The 26,913-nt window shown below is 43.5% G+C and overlaps 1 protein-coding gene across 1 annotated transcript in view; it reads right to left on the bottom strand.

Moving 5' to 3' along the window:
• The window catches only part of LOC137380846 (broad substrate specificity ATP-binding cassette transporter ABCG2-like), a 208,091-nt gene that overhangs the window by 37,226 nt on the left and 143,952 nt on the right, over window positions 1-26,913 (bottom strand). The window contains exon 12 of the mRNA XM_068053258.1: window positions 1,732-1,886. Coding sequence (XP_067909359.1) covers window positions 1,732-1,886 — 155 coding nt within the window. The remainder of the gene's footprint in view (window positions 1-1,731; window positions 1,887-26,913) is intronic.

The raw sequence follows: 26,913 nt of genomic DNA on the forward strand, positions 1-26,913 counted from the left end.
TTCAATGGCATTACCATTGCTGAATCCACCACCATCAACATCCTGTGGGTTACCATTGACCAGAAGTTTAACCAGACGAGCCACATTAATACTGTGGCTACAAGAGCAGGTCAAAGGTTGACTATTCTGTGGCAAGTAACTCACCTCCTGATTTCCCAAAGCCTTTTCACCATCTACAAGGCAGAAGTCAGGAGTGTGATGGAAGACTCTCCATTTGTCTGGTTGAGTACAGGCACAACAACACTCAAAATGTTTGACACCATCCAGGAAAAAACATCCCGCTTGATTGGCATCCCATCCACTACCTTAAACATTCACTACCTCTACCACCAGCGCATTATCTACAAGGTGCACTGCAGCAGCTTGCCAAGACTTCTTCAATAACACCTTCTAAACAAACTGCACCACCTAGAAGAACAAGGACAGCAGGTGCATGAGTACACCACTACTTGAATGGCACACAAATCCTGAAATGGAAACATATCAATGTTCCTCATTCGTCGCTGGGTCAAAATCCTGGAACTCCAGACCTAACAGCACTGTGGGTGTATCTACACCACACAGACTGCAGCAGTTCAAGAAGGCAGATCACCACTATCAGCTCAAGGGTAATTAGGGATGGTCTTTCCAGCAATGGTCACATCCCATAAGTGTCCCAGTGGAAAATACAGACTAAGATATTTCAAATGCAATAGAGTGGGTTACAAAGCCAACAACTGATGGAGAGTTTGTGATAAAACCAGGAAGAACGGAACAAGTGGGAATTTCAGCAACCATGCCATTTGTATTGGGAATAGTGTAATTAGTGAAGGACTGCTGAGCCAAGAGGCATCCAAAGCATAAGAAGGGAGTATTGGTATTATTAATTGTCAGCTAATGTCTTTGATGACAATATGGCACAGGCTTATGGGCTTCTGCACTCACCTGAATGGTATGTTGGCCTTTATTACGAGAGGATTTGAGTTTAGGAGTAAAAATGTCTTACTGCAATTATATAGAGCCTTGGTGTGACCACACCTGGAGTATTGTGTGCAATTTTGGGCTCCTTACCTAAGGAAAGATATACTTGCCATAGAGGGAGTGCTACGAAGGTTCACCAAACTAATTCCTGGGATGGAGGGATTGTTCTATGAGGAAAAATTAAATAGACTGGGCCTTTATCTCTGGTGTTTAGAAGAATGAGACGTGATCGCATTCAAACATACAAAATTCTTATAGGGCTCAGCAGGGTAGATGCAGGAAGGATGTTTCCCTGGCTGTGGAGTCTAGAACCAGGGGACACAGTCTCAGAATAAGGGATTGAGGACTGAGATGAGGAGGAATTTCTTCACTCAGAGGGTAGTGAATCTTTGGAATTCTCTGTCCCAGCGGGCTGTGGAGGCTCAGTTGTTGAGTATGTTTAAGATGGAGATTGATAGATTTCTACATAATAAAAACAGCAAGGGATATGGGGATAGTGCAGGAAAATGGTGTTGACGTAGAAGATCAGCCATGGAGCAGGTTGACAGGCTGAATGGCCTTATCCTGTTCCTATTTCTTAAGGACAATATGAATTTGAACAGGTGGGGAGCTATCTCTGGTAATAACAAGGATGGCAGGTAGAGGGTTATTCATGGTAGTGAGGTCTAGTGTAGATAGTGACTTAGCCACAATGCTGAGGAGGACAACATATATAAAGAAAATTCCGTACCAATGAATATTACCTTCAGATCATAAAACTTCAGTACTTACACATGTAAAAACAAAAGCACCATTGATTATCACACTTGCAGTAGTCATTGTATCCAATCCAGCACCAACAGCCATGGCCAGGGATGTAGCTGCATATGATGTCAGTAATAGAGTAAGCATGAAGAAGCAGAAATTGGCAAGAATCCTCTGATAACCTGTAGAAAGAGGAAAAAAAATCAATATTATTCTTTAGTTGGGTACACAACTAATATTGTATGTTTTTCTCATTTTTCTTGTTTTTGTTTTGTTTTGTATATTTGCATAAATTTCACTCTTTGAAAAACCAAAGGGAAGGACCAAGGTCCGTAGTGTATGACATCATCAACCTGTAAAAGGGATAAAAATGAGGGCATTAAATCTGAAATTAGTGAATAAAGCATCTTAATTATTACATGGTTTCTGATTATTCCCTAGAATTATTCACTGCAGGAGACACTAATAGCTTGATGCTTATTACAGGAGATTCTAAAACAAAACTTGATGGTTTTGATATCATTTTGCATGGACTTCTGAGGTAAGCCTAAAGGGTTCCAAAGCAATAATGCCACAAGAACAGAGACTATGGCCTCGATTTTAAACTCCACCCACAGCAAGCAAGAAAGGATCAGGTGAGGGACTAAAATCCTACCTCCAACCAATCGCATACCCCACCATCATAATAATAATGGCCCAATGGCGTCACTAGCGCTGGAACATAATATGAACCTCAATGTGGGGGCAAGGGTGAGGGGGGTGGGGGGGGGGAAGGGTTAGGTGTAGGTGGGGGTGATGTGTGTTGTCAGCTGCCTGATAGCAGAAACATGGGGCTGGATTTTTAAACCCTACTGGGGGCGGGAGTGGGTACACAGGCGATTTGAAGATCATGTTCTTAGAGGTCAGTACTGGGTCCTGCTGCCTCTGGAATGTGAAGCCATTTTTAAAGGAACACTGGGAGGGAGGGAATGGCAAGCCCACATGCCTTCAATTAATTGCCTGTTGAGCTCAAAGTGTCAAAGTGGATGCGGCTCCCTGCCCTCCAGAATATGGTATCCATGAGCTGCCTGATAGCATGATGTGCTGCCGATTGCGAGATGCCACCTAAGTCCACAGATGATCCCTGGAGCAACATAGAGATTGCATAGAAACTCAGGGTGACAGTGACTTTGACAGCTGCAGGTAAGGGACTCCTGTGGGGGTTGTAAGGCCTCAGGTCATTGCGAATCAGAGCACAATGGTCCAAGACCTCAGAGTGAACTAGATGCTTGCATGGCAGCAAGGGCCATGCTGATTCAGCAGCACTTCACCTGATGGCCCTGAGCCCTTGCAAGTAATGACCCCTAAACTTATCTTCCAGCTTTCTTGGAGAACTATTTCCCCACTATGACCCTTAACTGGGATTCCATTGCCAGCCATTTATTTATTTAGAGATATAGCACTGAAACAGGCCCTTCGGCTCACCGAGTCTGTGCCGACCAACAACCACCCAGTTATACAAATCCTACATTAACCCCATATTCCCTACCACATCCACGCCTTTCTCCTACCACCTCCCTACACTAGGGGCAATTTACAATGGCCAATTTACCTATCAACCTGCTGTCTTTGGCTGTGGGAGGAAACCGGAGCACCAGGTGGAAACCCACACGGTCACAGGGAGAACTTGCAAACTCCGCACAGGCAGTACCCAGAACTGAACCCGGGTCGCTGGAGCTATGAGGCTGCGGTGCTAACCACTGCGCCACTGTGCCGCCCATGAGCATGCAGAATGAGGGTTCCTCTGCCAACATCGTCCAACATCATAATGCATGGGCACATAACATTCCCAGACCTGACATCTCTGCCACGCACCCCACAATGCTACATCTCCCTTCTGAGATGAGACATCAACCACAGTAGTGAAATAAAGAAGTTATATTGTGATACAAAGGAAATAACAGACAGATGTAGAAAATAGTACCTAGATGACCCATTAAGAGAAGGCGTAGTATCTTCCTCTCCCTAATACTTCTATGGGGTGCTCCTTCTGTGGCAGAGGATGAGTAGACGCAGCCTGCTTCCTACTCTCTGCCTCTGACTGAGATGCGCGCGGCTTCTGTCCTCATCTTGGAGGTGACCGTAGGAACTCTTCCAGAGGCTGTTGTGCCTGCGTCATGGCAGGGGCTGCCACTGTCGCAGGGCCTTGGCACACAGATGGCTCCTGAGTTGGAGGAGGTGAGGGACCAAAGGGTGATGCCAGTACCTCTTCGCCTGCCACTATGAACATCTCAGCCCATTCTTGACGCACTTGGATGCTGGATGCGGCCACTGACTGGGACGCAGCTGGCATCCACTCTGAGCACCTCTATGACATCAGCGCCACTGAACGACTAATGCTACAGAGAGTTTCATCTTTCAATGCATATCAGTGTGCTGCTCCTACACCCACTCAGAGTGGTGCTGCATATGGCTCTCCAAGAGGTTGCCCAATCTCTCAATTGAGGAGCTCACGCGGTTGAATCCCTGAATCACAACAGAGCACATGCACTGCATGGACCTCTCCATTGCCTGTCCATGGCTCCTTAAGACCTCAGGGAATTCAGACAAACAAGAACTCATCTGCCTCTGGTTCTCAAAGACCCTCCTTGCTTGTGACATTTGAGGCCCAGCATCTTTGCCCAATGAAGCATTGCTGTGTCTGTCCTCCATCCTCTGAGGGGGACTGCCCACAGCTGACTCTGCCTTACCTTCCACCTCCTGCTTGTGCATGATGTGAGGTTCACCCAGTGCTCCCTTTTCTACACTAATCTGTGGCCCAACTGAGGTGAGTGTGTCTGCACTGGTGGAAGGTGCTGAGGTATGATGTGACAGTGCAGGTTCCACGGAATCCCTCATTACCGAGGATGTTGGCACCATTTCAGCAGGCCAACTTTGCTCCTGCTCTACAACGGCTCAGTGGGAGAATGATTCATAAGTAGGATGCCCTCCCTCATCTCTTCCAGCATGACATACATGGGCTGATGTTCCCCATATGAATGTCACCCCATAATGTGATGGAGAACAATGGACATTCTGTGAGGTCAGCTCGTTTGCATTCTGCTGCATCGAGAGCTGCTGCCCAATCAACTGGGTGCTGCTGGACTCACCTTACCAGACCGCAAGACGTCATTGAACCATTTCCTACACTGGACCATGGTCCTTCTCCAGGGTCGCCGGCTGCTGACCTCTGGCCACCTCCATCCAAGCCCTTTGGTCTCACTGGGCAGACTTCTCCTTCCTGAGGCCAGGAAGAGCAGATCTCTCCTCTGTGAGACTGCATCAGTGAGTGACTTCAGGAAGGCATCAAAGAAATGTGGTGCCGCCTTGGAATGCACGCCCATGCCAACAGAGTCAATGAATGCAGGGGAAGCCCTACTGGACTGGAAACAAATCAATTGGCCCCCGGGTCTCCCTGGTGCTGCATTTCTGAAGGCCATGGCAAGCCCAATCATGAGTGTCACTTACCTTTTAAAATTGCCTTCAGTGACCTGTTGTCGCCTCCTGTGGCACTTCTAATAGGATGCCGGACTCACCCCCAGGCCAATTTCCTACTTTGAGAAGCTTCCTTCTCTTTGAACTCCTTGAGGCCCAGGAGGTGCTGGGATTTCCCACAAGGTGTCTTTAGGCTTTCCCAGCCCCAACGTCTCCTGATCTGTGAATCTGCAGCCTCAGTATCCATCCCTCTGATCACACAATGAGATTTGCTAGCCCTATCTGATACCACTGTGATTGTTGAAGTAATCACCAGGCCTTCCCAATTCCATGTGATTGTTGAAGTAACCTCCAGCCCTACCTGATTCAGAACGGAATTGTTGAGGCAATACAAAGCCCGCCGACTGCCAAGGACAGTTCCCATGGCAACAGCTATATTCCTGTTCCTGCTTTCCAGCCAGGAGATTGGCAGGGCCTCCACGTCCCTGACCTGTCAGTGCACACTTCCTGCATCCCAGCCCACAACCCCATAAAAATCGAGGTCTATGCACCTGAAAACGAGACCAAGGAAAAATGCTCATGGTCATCAAGATAGTATCCATGAATACCGGGGAGGCCCTACTGGACTGGAAACAAACCAATTTGATAACTATTTTCAAGGCAGATGATAAAACATACCTATATAAATACCGACAGATGAGACAAAGCAAAATAATCATAAGGATCATAAGGAATGAAGTTACCAAAATTAAAATAATCTAGTAATTGATCGCTAACAAGGTTTCAGGAGGGGCATATTCTGTATCACCAACTTCCTTATTTTTGTAGAATTTCATTGGATCGGGCTATTACTTAGTATACCTTGTTCAACTCCAAAAAGCTTGTTATGGAAGGATAATGACGGAGCCTATGTTTACTCAGTTTCACATTTATTGTACAGATTAAAAAGGATTACAAACATTGACTCCTCACTCAAAACCCTCCAGCAGTTTCAGTGAGTGTCTGCTTATAAGTGCTCAGATACCCCAATTAACACCCTGCACCTGCATATAATCAAACAATTGATACACAATTAACAGATTCCCTTCTTTTTTAATACAACATGGATTAATATGCTCAAACAACATTTTAAAATAAATTCCATATTACGCACAAATTATTAACAAGCGCACATGATTGTGAAACAATCGGACAGCTGATGACTTGCATCTACCCATTTAAGTTTTGAGATTTCTTTTCTCTCCAACATTTGTTTCAATCCAGCAAGGTCAATTCATAGTTTTTTCTCATTCACACTTTTTGTAGAGTGTATATTGTTCCACAAAGAATGATTATCCACATAATATTCAATGGATATTGTATCTTCAGTATGTCCCTTGTTCAGAAGTTCACCCAAAATACCCGACAAATAGAACCCCATATCTACTGCCTCCACAAGACCCAGTGTTTTTGCAGCTAAAGTGCTTTTAACAACCCATTTTATTTTCTTAGCATCCCAAGCTGAAGGACAACATTTGCCATTTTCACCCATCAGACATATTATGAAACTAGCTGCACTTGAATACCCATCAGCAAGATTAGCATGCGAAGCATCACTAAAAATTATTAGCTTCATGTTCTTTGGGTCACCAAAGGATGGGAACTTCAGTACACATTTCTCCAGATTTACTTCTTTCTAATGTTTTATTTTCCCTTAAAACATTCTCAATTTTTAGTTGTTTCATCATCATGCTTAACTCCAGCACATCAAAACTTGCATCAGGCCTAGTCTGAAACTACAACCAGTGTAATTGAACAAGCAAGCTTCACGATTGCTCAGTCTCTGCTTTAGGTATATCATAATCTTTCTGTGATGACCTAACATGATTAACAGGGATAGGAGTAACGCTCTCTAAATAGGATTGTTGATTTAAAGTTATTCCAGACTTAGTCTGCTTAATATCTAAACTGATATATTTAAAGGGCCCACTAGCCTGACTCCCAATCTTATCAATAACATATTTCTCAAAATCCACAGTGCCACGCCATAAGAAATCATCAATATACTCATGAAGATGCCTTAACATTTACCTTAATGATACCGATAAAATATTGTAGGATCTGCTTTTAGTTGAACACAACCAATTTTCAACAAAACAGATCTCACCCTGAAAGCATCTTTAAGGCCACAGATACATTTGTTCAGTTTCCCTAGTTTTCCTTCTGCATCTGTTGCCTCTTTAGGTGGTTTCAGAAACACTTCTCTCTGAAAAGTATCACCCTGCAGAAATGCGGCTTTTATGTTAATGGATCTACACTCCCATGAATATGTGGTCAAAAGAGCTAAAAGGATTTTCAAGATTACTTTTACAGCTGTAGGAGAATCCACTCTAACATCGGTATCACCCAGTCACTCTTCAAAACCCCTCACAACTAGCCTCGCTTTAGCCTTACAAGTTCCATCGGGAAGGACTTTTCAGTACAAATCCATCTATACGACAAGGCTGCTATCCCCTATCTGGTACCTCAGACAAAACTCCCAGCTCTCTAATTCCTTATATTTTGCTTCTCTTATGAGTTTATCCTCAAGTTTATTGGCACCCACTAAAACTTCACAGTCATGAGGACTTCTGCTTCTAGTTCTATTCCGAGACTGCTCTCTAGCCTTCGATTCACTGTGGAATCTGCTCAAATTACAGCCTCCATTTGCACTTTGATGTCTTTCGGGACAACTGCTAGAAGATCTCCCTCGCACATTATTGGAGGCTGTTTCTCAAGTATGTGATCGCTTCCTTACACAAGAGTCACTTCCAGACCCACTATTAGAACTTGCACTGTGCTTTCTTACTGTCGACTCTTTCATGCCATTCTGCCAGTCCATGGACCTTGCTTCTTGATCATCATCTTGAACACTTAACCAATATTTAAACTTGCCTGTAGATTTTCCTGCATGTCCCACAATTGTTGCATCCCTCCATCTATTAGACCCCTCTGGAATATATGTCACCCGAGTACCTACATGGGGCAATTGTTCTTTGGATGCAATAGCTCTTTTTTGAGTGTCATGATTCCTCACATTACTATCCAGTTCTTGATCTACCTCATTCTGTTCCTCAGAACCTTAATCACAAAACACATGAGTACTTGAGGTACAAGGTGTATTGTTTTCCTCTATCAACTGCTCAGATTCTGAGATTTTGTAATCAACCCCAATCAATCGTGAGGAATGAACCTTAACAGTTTGATTTCCATGCTTGATAACTACTGTCTTAATATCACGGCTGATTGCCTTACCAGATCCTTCCATTCCCTATGACTCTCTCTTTTATAATTTACCAAATCTCCTGAATTAAATTCCACCTCAGATGGCCTTATACAATGCCTCAGAGCCTTCCAAATATTCTCAGAGACCTCACCCTTGATGAAAGCCCATCTCCCTGCATGTTAAGCTTTCAAATTTGCAGAAAAATTGAACTAATTGTAGTACCTTCTAGAGCAGGAGGACTATCACACAGTACAAAAGACAATTTGGGATTCCGTCTATAGACCAATTGATAGGGACTATATCCTCCAAGCATCTGAAGTGAAATCTTCGCATGAACCGCTCATGCCAGAGCAGTTGTCAACTTGCTGGTCAGCTAAGATTTTATGCAGCATTTCATCAACGACTGTGTGATTCCTTTCACAGAGCCCAAACCTGAAAGGACTTTCAGCTGCAGTATTCATAACCATAATGTTCATGGTTTCACATATGTCTCTGGACCCATCATTGGCAAATTCCCCACCATTATCAGTCAGAAACTTAGCTGGTGCCCCAAGTCCAGTCCCTATCCACTTCTCCATAATTTTGTCTATAATCATCCTTTTGTCCTTGCTACTTATTTTTGTAGAACTAAATATAGTTGCTAGGTCTATAAAATGTAGAATGTAAATATTCTTGTCTTTGTTGCACACCTTTAAATCCATGGCAACTACTTCATTAAAGTCACATGCCAATGGAAGACTGACAATAGGATGTGATGGCATCCTCTGATACTTTTTACAGATTTCATACTTTTCACTAATCTCTATTATCCTCATATACTCTTCATCAATCACACTTGCATCCTTTAGCAGGGTTTTTAATCTCTGACAAGAAGGGTGAGCAAATTGTTTGTGTAAATCTAAGACAATTTGCTTTTTATCTCTCCGATTTTTAAAATCTGATGCCATTAATACTTCTCTAACACTCTGACTAGAACCATCAGTTTTTTAAGGGTATACAATAATGCCCTGACTGGGTAAATTGCAAATTCACGGACTTTCCAAAAATAATTGCCTTCTCATGCTCCATATCAAGTTTCATTTCTGCCTCTTTCATTGAAGGCTTACTCAACAGTAAAGGTATCTCACTGGAGATTACATCCGTACTGATAAAGTGGCTTATTCCAGCTATCTTACATGGAATTATTACTCTCTTCAGTGACTTCAATGTGTTGTATCACCAAACCTGAAGCTGGTAGTACTTTTATACTCCTTAACCTTGTGTCGATCCTCACTGCTAAGTGAATCCAGATAACATTGTAACCAATCAGCTCCACACACTGTCAACGTGCAAGCACTATCCAATGCAGCACAGTTGAACAAATCCACAACTAACACATTCATCACAGGATTAAAACTCCTTGTGCCTAGTACAATTTGTTCAGATTCATCAGTATCTTCCTCTTCTGCTTCAGAATTCTCTGCATCTTGTGTTATTTCCATCCGCTTAGAGCAGTTCATTGCATAATGATACTTTGAGTCATATCTGAAGCATCTATTAACGGTTCCTTGAGCATTCCTGGGATTCATTCACCTGTGATTGCTGTTCCAATTCTGTCTTCCACTGTAATAGTCAGACCTGCTAAAGGTGCTTTGATCCTCTTGTCTTTAACTCTTTCATTGTACTTATGCCTGCTTCCATTATCTGGACCATTTTGAAATCTAGTAAACATTGAGTCCTCCATTCTTTGTGTCATCGCAGAATGCCCTGTTTGTTCTACCAGGGCTGCAGGAAATGACTGTTTTCCCAGGAATTTCTTTAAGGCAGCAGACATTTGATCTAACAGGGAGTCTAGTCCAAGAACCGAACCCCAGTTAGAACCAGCAGCCTGTCCAATTGCGACACCCTAGCGCAATCTAGCAATTTAAATGCTTGCACTGAACCAGGGATCTTCAAATTGAGTTTCCTCAATCTTCTGTACAGTCTGTATTTATTGAATAACCATCTGTTTTCCGAAATCTATCAAAGTCCGACCATGCCTCATATACATTCAATAGGTCATCTTCCTTGTAAATTTCATCTAAGAATTCTAACAGAAGATCCAACCCTTCATCAGTATCTAAATGATGAGCATCCAATTCACAAAACTCTTTACTTCTGATTTTACTTTTGGTAGGAAGTGACAACGCCAAGGCCATACCTTGTTTCCTCTTTGGTAGAGATGTAACCCATGTCCACGTGTCCACTTCATTCTTCCACGGGTCATATGGTTCAGACTCAGAGAACATTGGAGGATAATCAAACCCTGACAATTTACACTTGCTTTCTGCCATATTTTCCATAATAGCCCGTGCGATTTTAGTTTTCTATGTAAAAAAAAAATTCCTAGTTTCCAACCTTCAGCTTTAGGCAACCATCCTCTGCTACCATGTTCAACTCCAGAAAGCTTGTTATGGCAGGATAATGCTGGAGCCTATCTTTACTCAGTTTCACATTTATTGTACAGAGTAAAAGGATTACAAATATGTAGTTTCTCACTCAAAACCCTCCATCAGTCTCAGCAAGTGTCTGGTTATAAGTGCTCTAGTAAGATCCCAATTAACACCCTCCACCTGCATATAATCAAACAATTGATACACAATTAACAGATTAACATATCTTGGGTTCCAAAAAGGCTTGAATAAAGTTCAAGATGAAAGGCTGCTACAAAGCTTATCCGAGGTAGAAGTAGGAAGTGGATAAGGAAATTGGTTGAAAAGTAGAAGCAGTGTTGCGACCTCTGTTTCTGATGTAGCTAAATGCCTGGATTTACAAATATGGGTGGGGAATTTTAACACTCACCCTAGCCCAAAAAAGGGCAGTAATGTAACTCCCTCACAACCCCCTCAGCAATCCCATCAGCTTTCCCGTAGGATTGGATTTTAATCTGCAGTTTTTGCGGGCATGAAGGATACCTGCCAGAAGGCAACTGAGTCTTGCTTTAAATGGTGAAACTGGGCTCCAAATGCAATTTTAGATTGAATCCTGGCCAGGCGATCTGTGATGCCTTTCCTGCCAGGTCAAACCTACTGGGCACTGCATCACGTGTAGAAGTGGACAAAGTAAATCATTTCAAAAAAAATTTGGTTTCCTTATGTGTCAGAAACAACAGAACATAATGTAAAAAACAAATCACAATTTACATAAATGATTTGGACTCGGGAACTGGAAGTACAACTTCAAAATTAGCGGACAACATCAAATTGGGGGGATATTGTTAATACTGAGGTAGACATTAAAAAACCACAGAATGGGTGTGTAATTGGCAAATGAATTTCAGTATAAACAAGTGTGAGGTGTTACATTTTGATAGAAAGAATGATGAGGTCATATACTGCTTGAGTAATAAGATTCTAAATTGGGTAGAGGAGAAAAGAGGTACAGAAACATGAAGCATTAAAAGTAGTGATGCAGGTTAATAAGGCCATTTTTAAAAAGGCAAGCAAAGCATTGGGGTTCATTTCTAGATGGATGGAATTGAAAAACAGAGAAGTTATGTTAAACCTGTAAAGAATCCTTGCGGGGAGGTTTGCCAGTGTTACTCGGGAGGGTTTAAACTAGTCTGGCGGGGGGGGTGAGACCCAAAGTAGTAGTCTCTCCGATGAGATAGTTGAGGCAAATGTAGAGGTTAAAGCAAGCAAGTCCAGTAGGCAGGCCGGGCAGGGGCAGGACAGGGAGCGTGGACGGTCTGGTAGGCTAAACTGCATTTACTTTAATGCAAGAAGCCTTACAGGTAAGGCAGATGAACTCAGAGCATGGATCGGTACATGGGATTGTGATATTATAGCTATTATGGAAACGTGGTTGAGGGATGGGCAGGACTGACAGCTCAATGTTCCAGGGTACCGATCCTTCCAGCGTGACAAAGGTGGAGGTAAGAGAGGAGGGGGAGTTGCACTATTGATTAGGGAGGACGTCACGGCAGTACTTAGAGAGGATATCCTGGGGGGAATGTCCAGCGAGGCCATATGGGTAGACCTTAGAAATAAGAAAGGGGTGATCACTTTGATGGGATTATACTATAGGCCCCCCAATAGTCAGGGGGAAGTGGAGAAGCATATATATGTAGCATATATATGTAATATTGACTGGGACTGCCTTAGTGCTAAGGGATCAGATGGGGAAGAATTTGTTAAGTGTGTCGAGGATAGTTTTCTGAAGCAGTATGTGGATGGCCCTACTAGAGAAGGGGCTACACTCGACCTCCTCTTAGGAAATGAGGACGGGCAGGTGGTTGATGTGTCAGTGGGGGAGCACTTTGGGACTAGTGACCATAACTTTATTACCTTCAAGATAGTTATGGAAAATGATAGGACTGGTCCTCAGGTTGAAGTTCTCAATTGGGGGAAGGCTAATTTCGATGGCATCAGACAGGAACTCTCAAAAGTTGAGAGGCTATTTACAGGTAAAGAGACCTCTGGCAAGTGGGAGGCTTTTAAAAGGCTGTTAGGTGGAAGGGCAAGGCTGGCAAGTTTAGGGAACCTTAGTTGACGAGGGATATTGAGGGTCTGGTCAGGGCAAAGAAGGAGGCATATGTCAGGTACAAGCAGCTGGGATCAAGTGAGTCCCTCGAGGAGTATAGGGGATGTAGGACTACAAGAAGGAAATTAGGAGGGCAAAAAGGGGCCATGAGATTTCCCTGGCAGATAAGATAAAGGAGAATCCTAAAAGATTCTGTAAGTATATTAAGAGAAAAGGTTAGTTAGGGAGAGAGTAGGTCCCCTTAAGGATCAGTGTGGCAATCTATGTGTGGAGCCACGGGAAATGGGCGAGGGTTAAATGAATATTTCTCATCCTTATTTACCGTGGAGAAGGTCATGGAAGCTAGTGAGTTCAAGGGAGGGAACACTGATATCCTGGAGCATATCAACATTACAAAGGAGGAGGTGTTTGTGGTTTTGAAGCGCATTCAGGTGGATAAATCCCCAGGACCTGACCAGGTGTATCCTAGGATGCTATGGGAAGCAAGGGAGGAGATTGCTGGGGCCCTGGCAGAGACTTTTGTATCACGGTAGCCACGGTTGAGGTACCAGAAGACTGGAGGATAGCTAATGTTGTGCCTTTACTTAAGAAGGGCAGCAGCGATAAACCAGGGAACTACAGGCCGGTGAGCCTTACATCAGTGGTGGGAAAGTTATTGGAAGGGATTCCGAGAGACAGGATTTATATGCATCTGGAAAGGCATGGTCTGATTAGGGATAGTCAGCAGGGCTTTGTGCATGGGAAATCATGTCTCACGAACTCGATTGAGTTTTTTGAGGAGGTGACCAAGAGGATTGACAAGGGCAGGGCGATGGACATTGTCTACATGGACTTTAGCAAGGCCAAGGCGATGGACGTTGTCTACATGGACTTTAGCAAGGCCTTTGACAAGGTCCCGCATGGTAGGCTGGTCCAGAAGGTTCGAACACATGGGATCCAGGGTGAGCTAGCAAATTGGATATAAAATTGGCTTGGTGATAGGAGGCACAGGGTGGTAGTGGAGGGTTGTTTTTCCAGATTGGAGGCCGGTGGCTAGTGATGTGCCGCAGGGATCGGTGCTGGGCCCTCTGTTGTTTGTTATATATATTAATAACTTGGATGTGAATGTAAGGGGCATGATTAGTAAGTTTGCAGATGACACCAAAATTGGTGGTATAGTGGACAGTGAAGAAGGTTGTCTAAGGTAACAACAGGATATAGATCAACTGGGAAAGTGGGCAAGGGAGTGGCAAATGGAATTTACGCAGATATGTGTGAAGTGATGCATTTTGGGAAGTTAAACCAGGGCAGGACATATACAGTGAATGGCAGGGCCCTGGGGAGTGTTGTTGAGCATAGAGACCTTGGCGTGCAAGTACATAGTTCCCTGAAAGTGGCAACACAGGTAGACAGGGTGGTGAAGAAGGCTTATGGCATGCTTGCCTTCATCGGCCGAAGCATTGAGTACAAGAGTTGGGACGTCATGTTACAGTTGTACATAACGTTGGTTAGGCCGCATTTGGAGTAGTGTGTGCAGTTCTGGTCGCCACACTACAGGAAAAATGTGAAGCTAGAGAGGGTGCAGAAAAGATTCACAAGGATGTTGCTTGGTTTGGAGGGCTTGAGTTATAAAGAGAGTTTGGATAGGCTGGGTCTGTTTTCCCTGGAGCGAAGGAGGCTGAGAGGGGACATGATAGAGGTATATAAGATTATGAGAGGCATAGATAGCCAGAGTCTGTTTTCCATGGTAGGGGTGACTAAAACTAGGGGGCATAGATTTAAGGTGAGAGGGATGAGGTTTAAAGGGGATCAAAGGGGTAAATTTTTCACACAAAGAATAGTAGGTATCTGGAATGAGCTGCCTCAGGAGGTGGTGGAGGCAGGAACAGTAGCGACATTTAAGAGGCATCTGGACAGGTACTTGACTGAGCAAGGCATAGATGGATATGGAATTAATGCAGGCAGGTGGGAGTAGTATAGATAGGCATTATGGTCGGCATGGTTGCGGTGGGCTGAAGGGCCTGTTTCTATGCTGTACGACTCTATGACTCTAATTTCAGTTAGACTACACTTGGAGTACTGTGCACAGTTCTGGACTCCATGTTATATAGGAACATAGGAGCAGTAGCAGATTAAATGGCCCACCGAGTTTGCCCTGCCATTCAATATGATCACTGATCCTGCCTGCTCCCCTTGATTCCCTGAGAAACCAAAAATCTGTCTATCCAAGCCTTAAATATATTCAACAGTGGAGCATCCACATCCCTCTGAGGTACAGAAGTTTCTCCTCATCTCAGTCTCAAATGATTGACCCCTTATCCTGAAATGGTGTCGCCGTTTTAGATTCCTCAGCCAGCGGAGACAACCACTCAGTGTCCACCCTGTCGAGCCCCTTCAGAATCTTGTAAGTTTCAATAAGATCACCTCTCATTTTTGAAAACTCCAGAGGATATAGGCCCAATTTACTCAGCCTCTCATAATATTACAACCCTCTCATCCTAGGGACCAATCTAGTGAACCTGTAAAGCAATCATATCCTTCCTTAAATATAGAGACCAAAACTGCACACAATATTCCAGGTGTGGTGCCATTTGCCTTCCTAATTGCTTGCTGTACCTGCATGCTAAGGGTTGGATTTTACAGCCCCCCCCCTCCCCCCCCGATGCGGCGGTCATGGTGGGGGGGCCGTAAGATGCCTCCGAGAAGGCCCAGCCCTCTGCCGCTCAGCGATGGGAGCTACGTCTACATATGTAAAAAATTTAAGTACCTGCATTAATGAGCGTCGCGCTCCCACTGTCCTTGCTGCTCTGATATTAGTCTGGAGATCCGATGCGAGACACTTGTGGGGAGCGGGGAGCAGGTAGGTATTTCAGTGTGGGCGGGAGGAGCGGAGTCAAACTAATATGATTTGTGGAGGGGATGGCGGGAAGGGTTAAAGATAAAAGTTTGTGAACTTTGGCCAGGGGGGAAGGTCAGTTACACAAGGTAATTATTTGGGGTGGCGGGGAGAGGGCACGGAATGAACTGTCTGGTTATAGGTGGTGTGGCAGAAGGGTTAGAAAAATGTATTTAATTTTTTTAATTAAATTTAAAATGCCTGTATTTGTAAATGTTTAAACAAAATGGAAGGGCTGGAAGCCCTTTAAAAATGGCATTAGCACCTGCATAATGGCACCGGACACCATTTTCGGGGGACAGACTGTCCATCCCCTCCACATCATCGGGGGGGGGGGCAGGGGGGGTTGGGGATGGTCCGTCCCATCCATTTAAATGAACTCATCCTTCAGTGTTTAATATCGCGGCGGTTCCACAACGAGCGGTCCACCCATAGTTTACATCCACCGCCGAAATTCAGCCCGAACTTTCTGTGTTCCTTGTACAAGCACACCCAAGTCTCTCTGAACATCAACATTTACAAGTTTCTTGTGACTTCTGCTGTGAATACAGAAACAAAATACTTGGTCAAAGTCTCTGCAATATCCTTGTTCGCATTATTAATTCCCCAGTCTCATCCTCTAAGGGACCAACACTTATTTTTGGTTCTCCCTCTTCCTTTTTATATACTTGTAAAAGATTTTACTGTCTGTTTTTATATTTCTTGCTAGTTTATTTTCATACTCTAATTTTTCTCTTCTTTTTTTAGTCATCCTCTGCTGGTTTCTAAAATGTTCCCAATCTTCTGACCTACCACTAATCTTTGCAGCATTGTATGCCTTTTCTTTCAATTTGATATGAAGTTAGCCATGGATGGTGCATCCTTCTCACTGAGTCCTTCTTTCTTAATGGAATATATCTTTGTTGAGAGTTATGAAGTCTCTCCTTAAATGTCTGCCATTGCTTCTCTACTATCTTACCATTTAACTTATTTTGCCAGTCTACTTTAGCCAACTCTATCTTCAAACTCTCAAAATTGCCTTTATTTAAGTTTAAGACAGTAAGTTCAGACCCAAACTTCTCACCCTCAAACTGAATGTGAAATTCGATCATGTTATGATCACATTTGCCTAGAGGATCCTTTGCTATGAGGTCATTTATTAATCCTGCCTCATTACACATTACCAGGACTAAAATAGCCTGCTCCAGGTTAGCTGCAGCATGTTCTAAGAAACTGTCCTAATACACTCTATGAACTCATCCTTCAGGCGACCTTTGCCAATTTGATTAGTCCAATTTGTATAAAAATTAAAATCACCCACAAATATTGCAGTACCTTTCCTAAAAGGCCTCATTATTTCTTGATTTGTATTCCATTCTACAGCGTAGCCACTGTTAGGGAGCCTATAAACTACTCCCACCAGTAACTTCTTTCCTTTGTTTTTTCTTATCTCCACCCAAACTGATTCTACATCTTGATCTTCCTTTTCCTTTATTCCCAAAATGTCAAATGCCCTTGAATATTTGGTTCCCACCCTTGGTCATCTCTGTAATGGTTATCATATCATACCCATTTATTTTTATTTGTGCTGTCAATCATCCATCTTGTTACGAGTGTATTCAGATAAAGAGCCTTTAATTCTGTCTTTTTACCATGTTTCCCTACTCTGACCTTATTTGCTAGTGCACTCTTATGTTTGTATGCTTTGTCCCTTCCTGTCACGCTCTGGTTATCATTACACATATTGCTACCCTGCAATCTTTTCTCATTAACTTTTAAAATTTCCTCTCGCCTGAACCTGCACCCCCCACTGCACCCCCCCCCCCACCCCGCGCCCCACCACCGTCCAACTATTTAGTTTAAAGCCCTCTCTACAGCTCTAGTTACGTAATTCATCAGCGTGATTCAGGTGAAGACTGCTCCCTCTTTCCTCAGTACTGGTGTCAGTGTCCCATGAATCGAAACCAATTTCTCCTGCACCAATCTTTGAGTCATGCATTCAACTCTCTGGTCTTATTTACCCTATGCCAATTTTCTCGTGGCTCAGGTTGTAATCTAGAGATGATATCTTTTGTGATTTTGCTTTTTAATTTAGTTCCTAGCTGCTCATACTCCCTCAGCAGAACCTTTTTCTTAGTCCTACCTATGTCGTTGGTACCCACATGGACCACAACTGGATCCTTCCCCTCCCACTTCAAGTTCCTGTCCAGCACTGAGGAAATGTATTTAACCCTGGCAGAGGGCAGGCAAAACAGCCTTTGGGACTCGCACATTTGTGGAAAACAGTATCTAACCCCCAACTATACTGTTGGCTACTACTACTACATTCCTTTTTACTCCCACCACCTGAATGACCCCCCGCACCATGGTGTTGTGGTCAGTTTGATCAACCTCCCTGCAGTCCCTGCTCTCGTCCACACAAACTGCAAGAACCTCAAACCTGTTGGACAAGTGCAAGGGCAGAGGCTCCTCCATTGCTACCTTCTGGATCCCCATATCTGCCTCACTTGTAGTCACACCTTCATGTCCCTGAGAATGAACAAATCAGAAGTACCTAGCCCAAGGGATGTGACTTCCTCCTGGAGCAAAGTAACTTTCCCTCTCTCTAATGCACTGCAGTGTCCAAATCTCAGACTCCAGCTCATCAACTCTGTGCCAAAGTTCCTTGAGCTGCAGACACTTACTGCAGATGTGGTTGCCATGGATCACAATGGTGTCCATCAGCTCCCACATGATACAGCTGCAGCACTTCAACTGCCCTACCATCTCTATTATACTGTATTTAACTAATTAGGTTTTAAGTTTAGAAATGTTACCGATAATTTGATGATAGCAAGTAGTTTAACTAGTTAAGCCACAAATTTTATACAATACTTATATCTCCCCGGTACCAGTTTAAAAAGGCGCGGTGGCGCAGTGGTTAGCACAGCAGCCTCACAGCTCCAGCGACCTGGGTTCAATTCTGGGTACTGCCTGTGTGGAGTTTGCAAGTTCTCCCTGTGTCTGCGTGGGTTTCCTTCGGGTGCTCCGGTTTCCTCCCACAGCCAAAAGACTTGCAGGTTGATAGGTGAATTGGCCATTATAAATTGCCACTAGTATAGGTAGGTGGTAGGGGAATATAGGGACAGGTGAGGATGTGGTAGGAATATGGGATTAGTGTAGGATTAGTATAAATGGGTGGTTAATGGTCGGCACAGACTCGGTGGGCCGAAGGGCCTGTTTCAGTGCTGTATCTCTAAATCTAAATCTAAAATCAATTACCCACCTGCTCACCTAATTAATGCCTATGAGCTTCAACTCTCAGGTCTCACTGTCTCTAGCTCCCTTGCTTGGATCAGTCCTTGTTCTGTAAAAGACCAGAACAGCACCTTCTCCCTCACTGCACTGAATTCCTGAGTTAAGCACTCTTCTTTACAGCACTGAAGTAAGCAGAACTTTGTGTATTTATACTGGTTAGAATTCCAGAGACCTGCTGACTAAGGAACAAGTTTGAACTAGTTACCTAATTAACTAACTGTGCAGCTGACACTCGCAGGCAGCTTGTTTAACCACTGACTAAGGCTAAAAGAAAGTACAATTTAATGTTAAAGTTAAGTTAAATGCTAAACGCAAACTTGTCTAAAGTTTAGAAAGCGATCAACCCTTGAAATTCCCACATTTCCAATCTGCTGGGACCGTTCCAGAATCAGAGAATTTTTGGAAAACCATAGCCACGCATCTATTATCTCTGCAGCTATCTCTTTTAGAACCCTGGGTCCTAGGGATTTGTGGATTTTAATCTCTTAAGTTTCTCCAGTACTTTTTCTCTACTGATATTAATTACCTTAATTTCCTCACTCTTTTTAGTCCCTTGGTTACTGTTAGGAGCACACAGTACAACAGTCTTACTTGGACTGTGTCTTTATCGAACTGAACTTGTTATGGCTGCCTGCAGTGAATGCCGCATGGTAGAGGTCACATGACTACGGCAAGCCTGGAGGCACATTTATACATTATTGCATTTCTATCCCAAACATCCCGCTTATCATGCAAAAAACAGAAAGAAATTGCATGCATTATCATTTACACTGTGAGTTGCCAAAGTTACCCACAATGCACACATTAGCAGTTCATTATTCTCATCAGTCTTTGTACATGCTTTGCACCCATAGTCTTTAAATCATGCCGGTCTCTTAATGGTACGCATGCTCATTGTCGTTAGCTCGTTGTCCTTCCGGTGTCATAGAAACACAGAAAATAGGAGCAGGAGTAGGCCATTCAGCCTTTTGAGCCTGCTCCGCCATTCATTATGATCATGGCTGATCATCCAACTCAGTAACCTGTTCCCGCTTTCGCCCCATACCTTTTGATCCCTTTAAACCCAAGAGCTATATCTAACTCCTTCTTGAAAACATGCAATGTTTATGCCTCAACTGCTTTCTGTGATAGCGAATTCCACAGGCTCACCACTTTCTGGGTGAAGAAATTTCTCCTCATCTCATTCCTGAAAGGTTTACCCCATATCCTTAGACTATGACCCCTGGTTCTGGACTCACTAGAATTCATCGAGGATGTAACCAGTAGAGTTGATGAGGGACAGCCAGTGGATGTGGCTTATTTGGACTTTCAGAAGGCTTTCGACAAGGTCCCACATAAGAGATTAGCGTGTAAAATTAAAGCGCATGGGATTGGGGGTAGTGTATTATGATGGATATAAAACTGGTTGGCAGACAGGAAACAAAGAGTAGGGATAAATGGGTCTTTTTCCAAATGGCAGGCAGTGACTAGTGGGGTACCACAGGGATCGGTAATAGGACCCCAGCTATTCACAATATATATTAATGATTTAGATGAGGGAACTAAATGTAATATCTACAAATTTGCAGATAACACAAAACTGGGTGGCAGGGTGAGTTGTGAGGAGGATTCTGAGAGGCTTCAGGGTGATTTGGACAAGTTGAGTGAGTGGGCAAATGCATGGCAGATGCAGTATAATGTGGATAAATGTGAGGTTAACCACTTTGGTAGCAAAAACAGGAAGGCAGATTATTATCTGAACGGCTATAAACTGAGAGAGGGGAATATGCAGCGAGACCTGGGTGTTCCCGTACACCAGTTGCTGAAGGTAAGCATGCAGGTGCAACAGTCAGTAAAAAAAGCAAATGGTGTGTTGGCCTTCACAGCGAGAGGATTAGAAGTCTTGCTGCAATTTCGTGAGGCCACACCTGGAATATTATGTGCAGTTTTGGTCTCCTTATCTGAGGAAGGATGTTCTTGCTATAGAGGGAGTACAGCGAAGGTTTACCAGACTGATTCCTGGGAAGGTAGGACTGACGTATGAGGAGAGATTGAGTCGGTTAGGATTATATTCGATGGAGTTCAGAAGAGTGAGGGGGGATCTCATAGAAACCTATAAAATTCTAACAGGACTTGACAGGGTAGATGCAGGAAGGATGTTCCCGATGGTGGGGGAGTCCAGAACCAGGGGTCATAGTCTAAGGATACGGGGTAAACCTTTCAGGACTGAGATGAGGAGAAATTTCTTCACCCAGAAAGTGGTGAGCCTGTGGAATTCACTACCACAGAAAGCAGTTGAGGCCAAAACATTGTATGTTTTCAAGAAGGAGTTAGTTATAGCTCTTGGGTTTAAATAGACCCCCAAACTGTAGTGGTGATATTGGGAATGGCATTAAACAGGAAATTAGAGACGCATGCGATAAAGCAACATCTGTAATTATGGGTGATTTTAATCTGCGTATAGATTGGGCAAATCAAATTAGTCACAATACTGTAGAGGAGGAATTCTTGGAGTGTATACAGGATGGTTTTCTGGACCAATACGTTGAGGAACCAACTAGAGAACAGGCCATCCTAGACTGGGTATTGTGTAATGAGAGAGGAATAACTGACAATCTAGTGGTGCGAGACCCCTTGGGGATGAGCGACCATAATATGATAGAATTCTTCATCAAGATGGAGAGTGACGTAGTTGATTCTGAGACTAGGGTCCTGAATCTTAGTAGAGGAAACTACGAAGGCATGAGGCGCGAATTGGCTATGACCGATTGGGAAACGTTACTTATAGGGATGACGGTGGATAGGCAATGGCAAATATTTAAAGAGCGCATGGATGAACTGCAACAATTGTTTATCCCTGTCTGGTGAAAAAGTAAAATGGGGAAGGTAGCAAAACCATGGCTTACAAGGGAAATTAGAGGTAGCATTAGATCTAAGGAAGTGGCATATAAATTCGCCAGAAAAAACAACAGACCTGAGGATTGGGAGCAGTTTAGGATTCAGCAAAGCAGGACCAAGGGATTGATTAAGAAGCGGAAAATAGAGTACGAGAGCAAGCTTGCGGGGAACATAAAAACTGACTGTAAAATTCTCAATAGGTATGTGAAGAGAAAAAGATTGGTTAAGACAAATGTAGGTCCCTTACAGTCAGAAACAGGGTAGTTTATTATGGGGAACAAAGAAATGGCTGAACAACTAAATGCATACTTTGGTTCTGTCTTCACAAAGGAGGACACAAATATCATACTAGAAATGTTGGGGAACACAGGGCTTAGTGAGGGAGAAGAACTGAAAGAAATCAGTATTAGTAAAGAAATGGTGTTGGGGAATTTGATGGGATTGAAAGCTGATAAATCCCCAGGGCCTGATGGTATGCATCCCAGAGTACTTAAGGAAGTGGCCCTAGAAATAGTGGATGCATTGGTGGTCATCTTCCAAGATTATATAGACTCTAGAACAGTTCCTACAGATTGGAGGGTAGCTAATGTAACCCCACTATTTAAAAAGGGAGGGAGAGAAAGCAGGGAATTATAGACCAGTCAGCTTGACGTCAGTAGTGGGGAAAATTCTAGAGTCCATTATCAAAGATTTTATAGCACAGCACGTAGAGAACAGTGGTAGAATCGGGCAGAGTCAGCATGGACTGGCTAATGTGGTCCTTGATTACATTGCTCATGTTTGGCCAGTACAGCAATTCTCTTGCCTGCCTCAGTCTTGACTCAGTTCCTTGGTGGTTTGCAACAATGTGCTTTAGCATCTCTCCTCTCAATTCCTGAGGGATAATGACTCTATTTCCTTTGTACAAGATGCCATATTGGGCTGTCAATTCATCTCTGTATGCCCAATAAGCTCTTGTGGCCATAGGAATGTCCTTGATGCCTTGAGGCCATCCTTTCATCACTACCTCTTGCAACACTTCGAGAGTTGCATCTTGTTGGATAGTTCGCTTGATTTGAGCAAGGTGTTTGTCAGTCAGATTCAATGTCTCCTCTACATTGGGGAGACCAAGCGCAGACTGGGTGACCGCTTTGCGGAACATCTCCGCTCAGTCCGCAAGCAGGACCCTGAGCTTCCGGTTGCTTGCCATTTCAACACTCCCCCCTGCTCTCATGCTCACATCTCTGTCCTGGGATTGCTGCAGTGTTCCAGTGAACATCAACGCAAGCTCGAGGAACAGCATCTCATCTACCGATTAGGCACACTACAGCCTGCCGGACTGAACATTGAGTTCAATAATTTCAGAGCATGACAGCCCCCCACTTTACTTTCATTTTTATTCATTTTTAGTTATTTTTTCTTCCTTTTTTTTGCATTCCTTTTTACATTTTTTGCATTTATTTCATTTCATCTTAGTTTGTTCAGTTTGCTTACCCACTGTTTTTTTCAGGTTGTTTTTCTTCAGGTTTGCACTTGCTGATGTTCTATATTCAGTATATTCACACCTAATCTGTACTAATGCTTTGTCTTTCAAAACACCATTAACATATTGTTTGCCTTTGCTCTGTGACCTTTTGGTCAGCTATGTGGCCTGGTCCAATCTGCACCTTCTCCTTTGTTATCTCTTGCCCAACCCCCACCTCACTTGTTTATAATCTGTGACTTTTCTAATATTTGTCAGTTCCGAAGAAGGGTCACTGACCCGAAACGTTAACTCTGCTTCTCTTTCCACAGATGCTGCCAGACCTGCTGAGTGAATCCAGCATTTCTTGTTTTTGTTTCAGATTTCCAGCATCCGCAGTATTTTGCTTTTATATCAATGTCTCTGTTGGGTTGATGACTTCCAGAGCATGTCGAGCTGCAGCTTCACAGTGGATCTGGAAGATTTCACACTCTGTCATAGCATCCTCTACTTTCTTCATACGGAGTGCTGCTCTCAACAGCATGTCAGCCATGTACATCTGTTTCCCTTGCTTATATGTCACATTCAGATGATATCTCTGTAACCGGAGTAACATTCTTTGCAGACACTTTGGAGCAGATAGTAGCGGCTTGAGAAAAATGCTTTAAAGTGGCTTGTGCAGACTCAACTGTCACTTTGTCTCTTCCGAGTAGGTATCGATGAAAACGTTCACAAGCAAAGACAATGACCAGACACTCTTTTTCAATCTGAGCATAGCGTCGTTCCATTTGCGTAAATGCCTTGGATGCAAATGCAACCAGCTGCTCTTGCTGCATTAGGGTTGCTCCAAGTCCTGTCTCGCTGGCATCACACTGCAGGGTAACTTCATCTTTTTTATTTATTTTTTTTATTTAGAGATACAGCACTGAAACAGGCCCTTTCGTCCCACCGAGTCTGTGCCGACCAACAACCACCCATTTATGCTAATCCTACAGTAATCCCATATTCCCTACCACCTACCTATACTAGGGGCAATTTACAATGGCCAATTTACCTATCACCTGCAAGTCTTTGGCTGTGGGAGAAAACCGGAGCATCCAGCGAAACCCACGCGGTCACAGGGAGAACTTGCAAACTCCGCACAGACAGTACCCAGAATTGAACCCGGGTCCCTGGAGTTGTGAGGCTGCAGTGCTAATCACTGTGCCACTGTGCCATGTCGTAGTATTTCAGCACTGTCGTTGCCATCATTAGTTGCTTGATTTTAGTGAATGCTGCTTCTTGTTCTGTGCCCCAAAACCACTGCATGTCCTCGGTGGTGAGTTGGCATAATGGTTCACACTCCAACGACAAATTGGGCAAGAATTTTGCTAAATAGTTGATGAATCCAACTTTTCGTCGCACTGCTTTTACATCAGTTGGTTGCTGTATCGTTGCCTGCGCTCTCACCTTTTCGGGATCTGGGCGAAGACCTTTTGCAGTCAGTACATGACCTATGTACCTAACTTTGGGCATCGTTAATTGCAATCTTTTCTTGTTCAGCTTCAGGTTCATCTGGCGAGCTCTGTCTAGCAGTCACACTAGATTTTGATTGTGGTCAGCAATGACTTCTTCCATTCCGTCTCTGCATCCAATAAACTAGCAGATCATCCACTATAGCTTCCACTCTGGAAAGATCATTAACTATCTCATGCCATCTGCCTTGATAGACCTTTGGAGCCGTGGAAATGCCAAACAGCAGGCGCAAGCATCTGTATCTCCCGAACGGCATCCAGAATGTAGTTAGAAAGCTGCTGTTTTCATCCAGCTTCACTTGCCAGTAACCATCCTTTGCATCTAGGATAGTAAAGATTTTTACCTTAGCAAGTTGTGGGAAAATTCTTTCAGTGGTTGGCATGGGGTAGTGAGATCTCTTCAGAGCTTTATTTAGATCCTTTGGGTCGATGCATACTCTTAGCTTCCCAATTTGTTTCACTGCTACCATGCTGCTAATCCATTCTGTAGGAGATATCACTTTCTTGGTTACTCCCTTCTTTTCCAGCTCTTCTATCTTGTCTTTCAGGCTGGCCTTGAGGGTCGCTGGAACTTTCCTCGGCAGATGCTGAATTGGTCTTACCCTCTCATCTACTTCGAGATGATATTCTCCAGGAAGATATCCTAAACCTGTAAATACATCATTGTACTCCTCTAGGATAAGTTCTGCAGTCAATGTTTTAGTGTGCTGCGATATGTTGCATATCTCTTTTTGCACGTTGAGAGTTACCAGTTGCTCTGGCTAAGAGATGAGTGGCTTTTGCATGCCGTCTATCATCTGGAACTCCAGATCTTCGTTCTTGTCATTGCACTGGACTGTCAGAGTAATTTGTCCTCTCATCACTAGTACAGTGCCATCATATAGCCTCAACCTTACTTGCAAGGGCTTAAATTTTGGATGGCCATGTTGAGCCACTTTGCACAGGTCTGTGAAGGTCAAGATGTTTCATGACACACCGAAGTCTGACACTTTATGTTGACTTGATATTCTCCTTCTGCAGTCATCATTCTAACAGTCACAAACCATTTATCACCAGTTCACAGGATTCTGCAAGCTATGTTAATGCAGTCACATATTGACCAATGGACTCTTTTTCACCTTGGGCCTGAATATTGAACACATAACTGTTCATAAGTTACGTTCACTTGGAGTTCAAAAGCGTGCCTTCAAGGCTTTCAAATTTTCTGCTGTTTTCTTTTGTTCATCAGAGAGTTTTAGGGTAGAATACATTTTGTAACAGTCTCTCCCCAGTAGTGATAAAAGTGTAGCTACTCATAGCTGCTCTAGTTTGTTAATTAAATTGGTCACAATTTTGTAATTTTGCCATTGCGAATGGAAAAGCTGCCAATTCTGCTTCATATCACTTTTCATTTCGACCAGTGCCCAGAGAGGAAAATTTACAGCCACTGTGTCTTACCCAGTGCTTTCAGTTGTGGCCTGCTTCTTTGTTCCTTTTCTGTGGCTTCCTGTGGCTTTTAGCAGCTCTGAACATTCCTGTGTTCTTCATTTAGTAGCTGTGCTTCTATACAGCTCTTCAACACTCAATCTCAACTCCACTCTAACTCCATGTTACGAGCAGTGTTGCTCGTACTGTGTCTTTATTGAACAGAATTTCTCATGGCTGCTTGTAGTGAGTGCCTCATGGTCGAGACCACAGCAGGCCAGGAGGCACATTTGTACAGTATTGCATTTCCATCCCAAACAGTTACCCTCTATTTCTGGTATGCAACTTGTGTCTTCTATTGTTAAGACAGACATAAAATATTGGTTCAATATCTCTGCCAGTTCCTCTTTCCCCATAATAATTTCTCCTGTCTCTGCTTCTAAGGGACCGACATTTATTTTATCTTCTCTTCCTTACTATACACATGTAAAAGTTCTTACAATTTGTTTTAATATTCCTAACTGGTTTACTCTCATTCTATTTTTTCCCATTTTATCAACTTTTTGGTGGCCCTTTTCGGGTTTCTAAAACATCCAATCCTCTTCTATTAATCTAATATTACCCT

The sequence above is a fragment of the Heterodontus francisci genome, chromosome 20 (genome assembly GCF_036365525.1).
Source record: "Heterodontus francisci isolate sHetFra1 chromosome 20, sHetFra1.hap1, whole genome shotgun sequence".
In the NCBI taxonomy this organism is placed as follows: Eukaryota; Metazoa; Chordata; class Chondrichthyes; order Heterodontiformes; family Heterodontidae; genus Heterodontus; species Heterodontus francisci.